At 45.7% G+C, this 12263-nt stretch overlaps 1 protein-coding gene across 1 annotated transcript in view; it reads right to left on the bottom strand.

Moving 5' to 3' along the window:
- Positions 1 to 12263, bottom strand: part of LOC132873642 (protocadherin-16-like) — a 232031-nt gene that overhangs the window by 22262 nt on the left and 197506 nt on the right. Inside the window, exons 10-11 of the mRNA XM_060909392.1 lie at positions 10083 to 10932; positions 141 to 380 (exon numbers count right to left, since the gene is read on the bottom strand). Of these exons, the coding sequence (XP_060765375.1) occupies positions 141 to 380; positions 10083 to 10932 (1090 nt within the window). The remainder of the gene's footprint in view (positions 1 to 140; positions 381 to 10082; positions 10933 to 12263) is intronic.

The following is a 12263-nucleotide window of genomic DNA, read 5'->3' on the forward strand; positions in this document are numbered from 1 at the left end:
TTGTCTATTTGTTTGTGGTTCTGTTTTGTTTTTATGGTAATTATTTTTTTATCACTCTGTAAAGTGTCCTTGGGTTGGTGAAAGGCACTATAAATTAAACACTGTTGTTGTTGCTGCATTAAGAATAAAAATCCTCTCACCTTGGTCTCTGTCAGTAGCAGAGACAGTGAGTATGGTGGTTCCGGCTGGCTGATTCTCTTGGACTTGGACCTCATACTCACTCGACTCAAACCACGGAGCCTCATCGTTCACATCAATAACCTGGACAGACAGGACCTGAGTAGTGGAGTGCTGAGGTGTTCCATGATCCTCTGCAACAATAGTGAGGTTGTAGCTGTCCTGCTCTTCACGGTCCAGAGCTTTGAGAATGGAAAGAGAGCCTGAAGAGGCATGGAGAACAGAAAAAAATGTGGAAATTACAGAAGGAAATATTTCAACAAATATTCATTGTTATTAATAATAAAATAATAAGTCAACTACAGATGAATACTTCAAAAGAAGAAGTATAAGAAGGCAAAACCAGAAATTAGTACACTACTGTATTGGAGACTGGGAACAGTGTAGTGTAGTCCCATTTATGGTTTGTTTGCTTAAAATGTGCAACTACTGTACTGTATATTGACACCATTACAAAGTAAAAGATATGGCTTACTTTCTCACTTGCACAAATAGCTAACACATACAGAATTCTCCTCTCAAAGTACAGAAGACAGCATCCAGGAGCCAAAAGACTAAAAGGCTTAACTTGCTTGGAGTGTATCAAGGATATTATGCCTTTTCTAAAAGTCCACAGAATCATAGTTATATTGTCCTGTTTTCTCTCCTTATATTGTACTCCTTGACAGCAGAGCCATAATATCAAGAAAGTGTTTTATGTTGACATGTGTTGCGACAATATCAGAAACTGATACCCATATTTTAGTCTCATCAAAAAGACAGGTGAGGTCTCACAGGATAATAACAGTCAGGGGTGTATATGGCAGTGGCAAACTGTTACTATTAGAGCTGGGACTTCAGCTCAGCCAAAACTTAGCCAGACACGCCAAAAAAGCAACAGGGCAAAGGATTTTACAAGGGATTAGTGGCAGGCTGTCAGGTAGCTTTGTCGTGTGTAGTTGTCAATGTTGATTTTAAAAGTAACTAAATAAATTACACAGGAAAATGAATACTTAAGTCTGAGTGAAAAATACTGTGGTGAGTGTGTGTGGAAAAAGAGTCTGGAGACAGAAATGTTTGTTTCTCAGTCATTAGCCTGTGCTATTTGCTCTTGATAGCACTGGTTTGACCGCTTTATTAGCATTCGCTAACACTACTGATGAACGCTACACCGGCTGGAAGGTGACTTCACCGCTACGCTGATGGTGCTGACTCTCAGGTAAGCTAGCATTGGCCTTTGAGAAGGCCGAGGATGATACATTTTTGGTCCCTCCCACTATAAATCAAAATCTGATTGGTTAATACATCTGTCACTTCCTACATAAACATACACTGCCATGACCTTCTGTCCCGGCAATGAAGTCCTAACGAATGAGTAAACAAGCTCAAAACTCTGCTCTGCCTAGAGACAACAAACAAAAAAATCTAATTGGATAACTCTACTTTAATGCTTTCAGGACAGTAACCCTTTCATTTCTGAAGCAAATTTCATAGAAAATGAGGCCAAATTAGAATTAGAAGAGAATAATTATAATGAATTTATGAAAGAAATTAAAGAATGAAAGAAATTAAATATAACATTTCAAATACTGATATGTTTGGGCCTTCTCTGAAGGCCTAAAGGCCCTGACGGGTCCCCTCTGGTACAATCCCGATTCCAAAAAAGTTGGGATAAAGTACAAATTGTAAATAAAAACGAAATGCAATCATGTGGAAGTTTCAAAATTCCATATTTTATTCAGAATAGAACATAGATGACATATCAAATGTTTAAATTGAGAAAATGTATCATTTAAAGAGAAAAATTAGGTGATTTTAAATTTCATGACAACAACACATCTCAAAAAAGTTGGGACAAGGCCATGTTTCCCACTGTGAGACATCCCCTTTTCTCTTTACAACAGTCTGTAAACGTCTGGGGACTGAGGAGACAAGTTGCTCAAGTTTAGGGATAGGAATGTTAACCCATTCTTGTCTAATGTAGGATTCTAGTTGCTCAACTGTCTTAGGTCTTTTTTGTCGTATCTTCCGCTTTATGATGCGCCAAATGTTTTCTATGGGTGAAAGATCTGGACTGCAGCTGGCCAGTTCAGTACCCAGACCCTTCTTCTACGCAGCCATGATGCTATAATTGATGCAGTATGTGGTTTGGCATTGTCATGTTGGAAAATGCAAGGTCTTCCTGAAAGAGACGTCGTCTGGATGGGAGCATATGTTGCTCTAGAACCTGGATATACCTTTCAGCATTGATGGTGTCTTTCCAGATGTGTAAGCTGCCCATGCCACACACACTAATGCAACCCCATACCATCAGAGATGCAGGCTTCTGAACTGAGTGCTGATAACAACTTGGGTCGTCCTTCTCTTCTTTAGTTCGAATGACACGGCGTCCCTGATTTCCATAAAGAACTTCAAATTTTGATTCGTCTGACCACAGAACAGTTTTTCACTTTGCCACAGTCCATTTTAAATGAGCCTTGGCCCAGAGAAGACGTTTGCACTTCTGGATCATGTTTAGATACGGCTTCTTCTTTGAACTATAGAGTTTTCGCTGGGAACGGCGGGTGGCACGGTGAATTGCGTTCACAGATAATGTTCTCTGGAAATATTCCTGAGCCCATTTTGTGATTTCCAATGCAGAAGCATGCCTGTATGTGATGCAGTGCCGTCTAAGGGCCCGAAGATCACAGGCACCCAGTATGGTTTTCCGGCCTTGATCCTTACTCACAGAGATTCTTCCAGATTCTCTGAATCTTTTGATGATATTATGCACTGTAGATGATGATATGTTCAAACTCTTTGCAATTTTACACTGTCGAACTCCTTTCTGATATTGCTCCACTATTTGTTGGCGCAGAATTAGGGGAATTGGTGATCCTCTTCCCATCTTTACTTCTGAGAGCCGCTGCCACTCCAAGATGCTCTTTTTATACCCAGTCATGTTAATGACCTATTGCCAATTGGCCTAATGAGTTGCAATTTGGTCCTCCAGCTGTTCCTTTTTTGTACCTTTAACTTTTCCAGCCTCTTATTGCCCCTGTTCCAACTTTTTTGAGATGTGTTGCTGTCATGAAATTTCAAATGAGCCAATATTTGGCATGAAATTTCAAAATGTCTCACTTTTGACATTTGATATGTTGTCTATGTTCTATTGTGAATACAATATCAGTTTTTGAGATTTGTAAATTATTGCATTCCATTTTTATTTACAATTTGTACTTTGTCCCAACTTTTTTGGAATCGGGGATGTATATGGTGACTGTCTGACTTTACTAGATCGGTGTTTCTCAACCACTGGGCCGTGGTCCAGCACCATCTAGTGGGCTGTGATTTTTTTTTCCAAGTTGAAGCTAATTTTTACTTGTAGTAGGGTACAATTGCTGGGTTGCATCTGACGTCACATCCACCTCATTAAGCTACGGTCACACTACAGCTCGCGATGCTTTGTGATGGGTTATTGATGAAAATGAGGCATTTTGGTGGCGATACATGGTGATATACATGTGAGCTAAAAGTTGTGGTCACACAGTAGGTGAACACTTGACTATTATGCCTTTGCGCACATGGGTCTGGCGCAGCTCAAGCCGCCGCGTGCGCTCACAGAGCGCGTTGTGTGTGCTCTTGGGACCCAGTCATTATGGGAAACACCTGATACTGATTTGAGCACAATCAGCATGCACAGATGTGGACGCTGTTTTCACAGAGGCTTTGTGAAGTATTATCATTATCACTGTCAAGTTTATTTCTAGCCATGTTTACAACACTGTTTAAATACTCTGATTTATGATTCTGTTTTGCTTTCATTTGTGTTTTGCTTTCGGAAATATCACGTGTGCTAATAAACACTCTTCCTGCACTTAGATCCGTCTACCGCCATCTATCTTATAGTGTCCTGATCCCCAGATCTTTAACCCAGCCCCATATATAAAGTTGTAGGCCTCCATGCTCTTCCAGGTTTTCATCTGATTATCCATGTAGAACGATGTCTGCAGCACCAGGTAGTTTGAGATGTCAGGGAACTCAACGGATGGATAATTTTCCTGTTAGGACTAGGACTGTTTTGGCCTCTAGAGGCCGCTGTTATTTCCTTTTCATGTCGTGTTTATTTTGGCCTCTAGAGGCCGCCACTGTTCCTGTGTTTTGTGTTTGTGTTAATTGCCTAATTATCTTCACCTGTGTCCTTAATTAGTTTGTCTATTTATACCCCTGAGTTCAGTCCTCTTGTCACGGAGTCTTTGTGCTGTTATGTTTATCTCCAGTTTCCTTTGTACTGTGTTTTTTGATCTTCTTAGCTTTTGTATTTTTGCACTTTGCTTTTCTTTTGGATTATACTCTTTGGTTTTTTTTTGTCTTTTGTTTTGCCCTGTATATAGTGTATATAGTTTAAATAAACCTTTTGATTCTTTTTCTACTTCCGCCTCACGCCTCTGCATTTGAGTCATCCCCCCTGGTGGCCTAGTGGGGGTTTGCTGGATTATCACACCAACGAACCAGGTTCGAATCCCAGCAAAACCCTAACAGAAAGACTCCGTCATGACCGACTCAGCAGAGGCTGCTTCAACTGTCTACCCGGCCAACCTTCAGGGAATTATAGCAGCTTTGACACGCTTCGGAGCGACCATGGACGCTCATGGACGTACGCTCACCAGCCAACGTGAGGCCCTCGCTCGCCACGAGGAACTGCTTCAGCAAATTGGGAAAACCCTGGCACAGCTGACATCTCTGCCTGCATCTCCTGCTCCTGATCCAGTTCCTGCTCCTGATCCAGCTCCCACTCCTGCTCCAGTGCCTCCTGCAATGCTGCCTTCTTCACCTCGCGAACCCAGCCTTCCTGCACCACAGAGGTATGACGGCAAGCACAGTGAGTGCCGAGAGTTCCTTACCCAGTGTCAACTCACCTTTGAGCTTCAGCCTACCCTCTCTCCCGGACTCCCTGGCCAAGGAATCTACATCCCGGTCTCCATCTCCTGGGGTGAGTCTGTCCACTCTTGTCAAGCTTTGATAGACTCAGGGGCGGCTGGGAACTTTATGGATATTCACTTCGCCCAAAGCATCAATATTCCGACTGCACCTCTTGAAGTCCCACTGTCTGTGTCTGCCCTCGATGGCCAAGCGTTAGGTGATGGAAGAGTCACCCAAGTTACTTCTCCAGTTTTCCTCCAGTCTCAAGGTCACAAGGAAGAAATATCCCTGCACCTGATTCCTTCACCTGAGTTCCCAGTTATTCTAGGCCTTCCTTGGCTTACTCGCCACAACCCTCGCATAGACTGGGTAACAAGCCAGGTTGTGGAATGGGGCCCTGCATGCCATGCCTCTTGTCTGCTCTCTAGCTCTCCTGTGTCTCCTGCCGAGCCCCCTGATCTCACCGAGTTATCTCAAGTTCCCACAGAGTACTGGGATCTCAAGGAGGTATTCAGCAAGAGCAGGGCCGCCGTTCTTCCTCCGCACCGGGCCTACGACTGTGCCATCGACTTGCTCCCTGGGACTACCCCTCCTCGTGGCAGACTGTTTTCACTCTCTCAGCCAGAACGCAAGGCCATGGAGGAATACCTCAAAGATGCCCTGGTCTCTGGGTTTATTCGACCCTCCACTTCACCTGCTGGAGCCGGCTTCTTCTTTGTCGGCAAGAAGGATGGGGGGCTCCGACCATGTATTGATTACAGGGGCCTGAATAAGATCACTGTGCGCAACCGATATCCCCTTCCGCTGATGTCCACAGCTTTCGACCTGCTCCAAGGCGCCACCGTCTTCACCAAGTTGGACCTACGGAACGCATACCACCTCATCCGTATCCGACAGGGAGACGAGTGGAAGACTGCCTTTAACACCCCGTCTGGGCACTACGAATACCAGGTGATGCCCTTCGGACTCACCAACGCACCAGCTGTTTTTCAGGCCCTAATCAACGACGTCTTAAGGGACATGATTAACCTATACGTTTTTGTCTACCTCGACGACATCCTTATCTTTTCCAAGACCGTGCAGGAGCACCGCCACCATGTCCGCCAGGTTCTCCAGAGGCTGCTACAGAACAATCTGTTCGCCAAGGCCCAGAAATGCGAATTTCATGTTCCCGAGGTCTCCTTTCTGGGATTTATTGTACGGACAGGCCAACTCCAAATGGACCCTGCCAAGACCCTGGCCGTCCGGGATTGGCCTACTCCCAAGTCCGTTAAGGAGGTTCAGCGGTTCTTAGGATTCGCTAACTTCTACCGCAAGTTCATCAGGAACTTCAGTTCTGTGGCAGCACCCATGTCTGACCTCACCAAAGGGACAGGTGGATCTTATGGCTGGTCTCCTCAGGCAGAAAAGGCGTTCAAAGACCTCAAGGACCGCTTCTGCACGGCACCCATTCTGGTTCTCCCGGACACCTCCCAACCATTCATCGTGGAGGTGGACGCCTCGGACAGTGGTGTCGGCGCGGTGCTCTCTCAACGTTCGGAAGGAAAGCTGCACCCCTGCGCTTACTTCTCCCACCGCCTGAGTCCTGCTGAGTCCCGGTACGATGTGGGGGATCGAGAACTGCTAGCGGTCAAACTGGCCCTTGAGGAGTGGAGGCACTGGCTGGAGGGAGCACAACATCCATTCCTGGTTTGGACTGACCACAAGAACCTGGAGTACCTCCAGCAAGCCAAGAGACTGAACCCTCGACAGGCTAGGTGGGCCCTGTTTTTCAGTCGGTTTGACTTCACCCTCTCATACCGCCCCGGCTCCAAGAACACCAAACCTGACGCACTGTCCAGACTGTTCTCTGCCACTAACAGGGAGAATGAAGTCGGGCCTATTATCCCTGTGTCCCGGATTGTGGCCCCTGTCCGCTGGGGTATTGAGGAGGCTGTCCGACGAGCCCAACGCCAGGACCCCGGTCCTGGGATGGGGCCACCAGGCCTCTTGTACGTCCCACATCAAGCCCGGGCCAAGGTTCTCCAGTGGGGTCACTCTTCCCCTCTCACCGCCCACCCGGGAGCTCGGAGGACCCTGGACTTCCTGAAAAGACGCTTCTGGTGGCCTAACATGGAGAAGGAAGTAAGGTCATTTGTCCTGTCCTGTGAGGTTTGCACCAGAACCAAGAACCCACGACAGCGTCCCCAGGGTCTCCTGCATCCTCTGACCATTCCCCGGCGTCCCTGGTCCCACGTGGCAGTCGACTTTATCACGGGTCTCCCTGAGTCACAAGGTAACACGGTCATTTTGGTCTTAGTTGACAGATTCTCCAAGGCCTGCCGCTTCATACCACTGTGCAAACTCCCCTCTGCTCTTGAAACAGCGAAACTTATATTTAATCATGTCTTCCGAGTCTTTGGTCTTCCACAGGACATCGTCTCAGACCGAGGGCCCCAGTTCTCCTCCCGAGTGTGGCACGGGTTCTGCAAGGTCATCGGAGCCACTGCCAGCCTCTCCTCTGGGTTTCACCCACAGTCCAATGGTCAGACGGAGAGGCTCAACCAGGACCTGGAAACCACCCTGCGAGGCCTGGCTATGGATAACCCGACATCGTGGAGCACCTGGCTGCCATGGGCGGAGTATGCCCACAACACCCTGCAGTCATCGGCCACCAAGCTGTCGCCATTCCAGTGCCAATTCGGGTTCCAGCCACCTCTGTTCCCGGACCAGGAGGAGGACGCGGGGGTGCCCTCGGTCAACCAATATGTGAGACGGTGTCGCAAGACCTGGAGCAAGGTCAGGAAGACCCTCATACAGACCTCCAGAACCAACCAGACTCAGGCCAACCGCCATAGAAGACCTGCACACGCTTTCCGCCCTGGGCAGCGTGTTTGGCTGTCCACTAAGGACCTTCCACTGCGGGTGGAGAACCGCAAGCTTGCTCCTCGCTACATTGGCCCCTTCAAGGTGGTGCGCAGGGTGAACCCTGTCTCCTACCGGCTCCAGTTGCCCCGGACTCTGAGGATCAACCCCACTTTCCATGTTTCCCTGTTACGGCCCGTACTGACGTCTACGTATGCCCCTGCCCCTAGGAACCCCCCACCCCCCCGCATCTTCCAGGGGCAGACTGTGTTCACTGTGAATCGCCTGCTTGACTCCCGCCGGGTCCGCGGCGGGTTGCAATATCTGGTGGACTGGGAGGGCTATGGTCCTGAGGAGCGCTGCTGGGTTCCTGCTCGGGATGTCCTTGATAAAGAACTATGTCGGGACTTCCATTCGGCCCATCCGGATCGCCCTGGGAACGTCAGGAGACGCTCCTAGAGGGGGGGGTCCTGTTAGGACTAGGACTGTTTTGGCCTCTAGAGGCCGCTGTTATTTCCTTTTCATGTCGTGTTTATTTTGGCCTCTAGAGGCCGCCACTGTTCCTGTGTTTTGTGTTTGTGTTAATTGCCTAATTATCTTCACCTGTGTCCTTAATTAGTTTGTCTATTTATACCCCTGAGTTCAGTCCTCTTGTCACGGAGTCTTTGTGCTGTTATGTTTATCTCCAGTTTCCTTTGTACTGTGTTTTTTGATCTTCTTAGCTTTTGTATTTTTGCACTTTGCTTTTCTTTTGGATTATACTCTTTGGTTTTTTTTTGTCTTTTGTTTTGCCCTGTATATAGTGTATATAGTTTAAATAAACCTTTTGATTCTTTTTCTACTTCCGCCTCACGCCTCTGCATTTGAGTCATCCCCCTGGTGGCCTAGTGGGGGTTTGCTGGATTATCACACCAACGAACCAGGTTCGAATCCCAGCAAAACCCTAACATTTCCAAGTCAGAGTAAAAATCCTTCTTTGTTAATGTGTAAGGATCTGATCCCATTGAGTGGTTTCTATATCCACTTCTTTTGAGTGTATTTCTTGGTTTTAATAACTTGCTTGTTTGCTGAACACAAACATGGCAGTAAGTTCTTGCGTTAATGGACTAGACACCACTTTTGAATCATTAATCCATTTTGACTGAGAATGCCCTGCATGCATGGTTTTATGTTGGCTTCTGGCACATCCATACAGTTTTAAACACAATACCTACAATAAAAAACAGTTTGTTTTTATTGCACTTATTTAATCCCTGGGCTCCCATCTGTAACAGGGAGGGATTTTGCATCCCATTAATACACTTTCCAATAGATTATTAGATTCTAATATAATAGATGAGCCAAAATAATTGCCGATCTTTTTTTTAATGGGCTCCGACTTATGAGTATGAATAGGTGGGCCTCAAAGCAGAAAAGGTTGCTAACTCCTGCACTAGGCTATATGACTAGACAGTCTGCCTGCCTGCTATATTTCACAGGCTGTTTAAAATGTGTAAAGTCTATGTGAGGCCACTCCTTTATTTATAATTCACTACTCATCCCTAATAACATCTGTAAATATTGAAGCAAGCTTCCCCTCTCATGTTAAAAAGCTTTGTTTTTGTGCTTAACGTCAGCTGTCCACCCAGTCCACCACCAGACCTCCTCCTCCTCATCATCTCCTTCTCATCCAGTCAAAACCTTCTTAAGCCTTAGTCTGGACAATATCAGTTTATCACTTCTCAGAACAAAACCATCCTGGTATGCATTCCTATGCATCTATGACAAAACTGCTGTATCCTTTCAGTGATTTTTCTTTTTGTCTGTCTATACAAGCTGCATACCTTCACATGTAGAAGCTCCACTATTGTAATGAAAACATCTCACATCTCTCACACACTCTATAATAATGACTTTTCCACAAGCAGTCAACCAGCTAAGAGTGGGCATGGAAACATACAGACAGAGGAAGAACATCTGGAACTCCGTTCAGGCAATCATTGAAGCTCTGGATTGTATGGTGGATTCAGCACCCATGATGCCAAAAAGTGTGTTAATTGATATGTCTTTTTGACAGAAATAACAGACCACAGAATGCCATAGTTGACCAATCAGAATTGAGTATTCAAATGAGCCATTCAATAAAATGGTTTAAACTTTGCTTGGTGGGAGATATTAGTGAAATGGATTTTAAGGCTCACCAGTGTTGGGATTGAGGCTGAATCGTCCTGCTGTGTTGCCTGCCTGAATGCGGTAAGACACCCTGCCATTTTCTCCTTGATCTGCATCACGGGCAATGACATAGAGCAGCACAAAGCCCATTGGCTTATCCTCCATTACACTGACTGCTGTAGGGGAGCTGAATACTGGAGCGTTGTCATTTTCATCAGTCACGAAGATGCGGGCTGTGACTGAACTCCAGCGCCTTTGATTGGGATCTGTAGCTGAGTCAGTTGCTCGGACCACCAGAAAAAGGCTTGAGGTCTCCTCATGGTCCAGCTCTTGGCCCAGAGTGAGCACACCAGTGATGGGATCAAGGGACAGAAGATCTGATCGATCAGGCCAATGCTGCAGAATAGAGTACCGTACATCGCTGTTGGGGCCACTGCCATCCTTATCAGAGGCCTGGAATGCATAAATAGAGAAGCCTGGCTGCATGTTCTCAGGGACAACAATGGTCACAGGATCTTCAGGAAACTGTGGTGCATGATCATTACTGTCTTGCACATTGATATCCAGCTGGATCACATGACTGCTAGGGGAGGCCTTGGAGAAGTCATTCGCCTCAATCTGCAAGGTGTAGTGAGCTCCCATTTCATAGTCCAATTCTCTGGCCAAGTACACATCCCCAGTGAGACGGTCCACCATAAAATTGCCGTCTTGATCCGTGCCACCTACTACAAGGTAAGTTATCTGTCCATCAAGCAACACATCACGTTGGCCATGTAGGTGCACTGAACCTATGACAGAGCCTGGGCTGGTGCCCTCCATTGTGTTAAGTGTCATTGACAGGGTGTTTGGTTTGGGTGGAGTCCTCGCTGAGCTAGCAACCTGTGGATTGAAACAAAGACAATTAGAAGGTTGTCATCAAAAATGAGAACATACAGTGTCACCAATGGTAAGTACCACTCTTCCATAGGATCCTAGTGATACAAATTTATACTGGTACAAACAATAATAAATGATAAATAAAATAGTGGTTCCTCAAGGGTTCTTTGATCAATAAGAGTTCTAGTTGAAACATTTTCTGAAAGCAAAACTTTATGTTGGAGGAATCTGCATACAACCTTTAAGGGTTCCCCTAGATCTTCGATCATCAACTGGAGAGAGCTACAAATAATGACACTACAGGTTTAATGACATATTTTAGTAGCGTGAGCTGTTTAGTAGATGAGCTATTTTCAGAATAATGTAGCTGTTGCAGTAACAAGCTAGTTTTTCACCAAGTGGCAATGGAGCATGACAGACTGCATTTTCCCCGTTTACTTAACTGATTCAACATGATTTTGTGCAAACTATTGTACTGCATCTGTCTGGAGCCACATTTCTCATCTCATCATCTCTAGCCGCTTTATCCTGTTCTACAGGGTCGCAGGCAAGCTGGAGCCTATCCCAACTGACTATGGGTGAAAGGCGGGGTACATCCTGGACAAGTTGCCAGGTCATCACAGGGCTGACACATAGACACAGACAACCATTCACACTCACATTCACACCTACGGTCAATTTAGAGTCACCAGTTAACCTAACCTGCATGTCTTTGGACTGTGGGGGAAACCGGAGCACCCAGAGGAAACCCACACAGAGAACACAGAAACTCCACACAGAAAGGCCCTCGCCAGCCACGGGGCTCGAACCCGGACCTTCTTGCTGTGAGGCGACAGCGCTAACCACTACACCGCCGTGTGGCCCCTGGAGCCACATTTAATATTTCTAATTAGTACTCATAGGGTCGTACACATCAGCTTGCATGGACTGGAAAATAACACGATGGTGCTACAAAGGATGCAAGCTACTTGTGAGAAAATCAAGACTACAGAAAATCCATGGCTTTATTTATCTATGGAGCCCCACTCATTCCATGAAAAAAAAAAAAAAAAAAAATATATATATATATATATATATATATATATATATATATTCCATGTTTTATTAACTCATCCCCAAAATATCTATTCATTCCCACATTTTTAATTGGTTGCCATGTTTTACTAATTCGTTTCCTCATTTTAGTTAAATTGTGGCCAAATTTTACCATTTCTTTTCCTTGTTTTAGTTAAATCATGGCCACGTTTTAATAATTTGCTTTAGTTCAATCTTGAACAAAGTTTTACTAATTCATGGCCACATTTTACTAATTCATTCTGAATAGCATAACCTGC

Source organism: Neoarius graeffei, chromosome 25 (genome assembly GCF_027579695.1).
Source record: "Neoarius graeffei isolate fNeoGra1 chromosome 25, fNeoGra1.pri, whole genome shotgun sequence".
Classification (NCBI taxonomy): domain Eukaryota; kingdom Metazoa; phylum Chordata; class Actinopteri; order Siluriformes; family Ariidae; genus Neoarius; species Neoarius graeffei.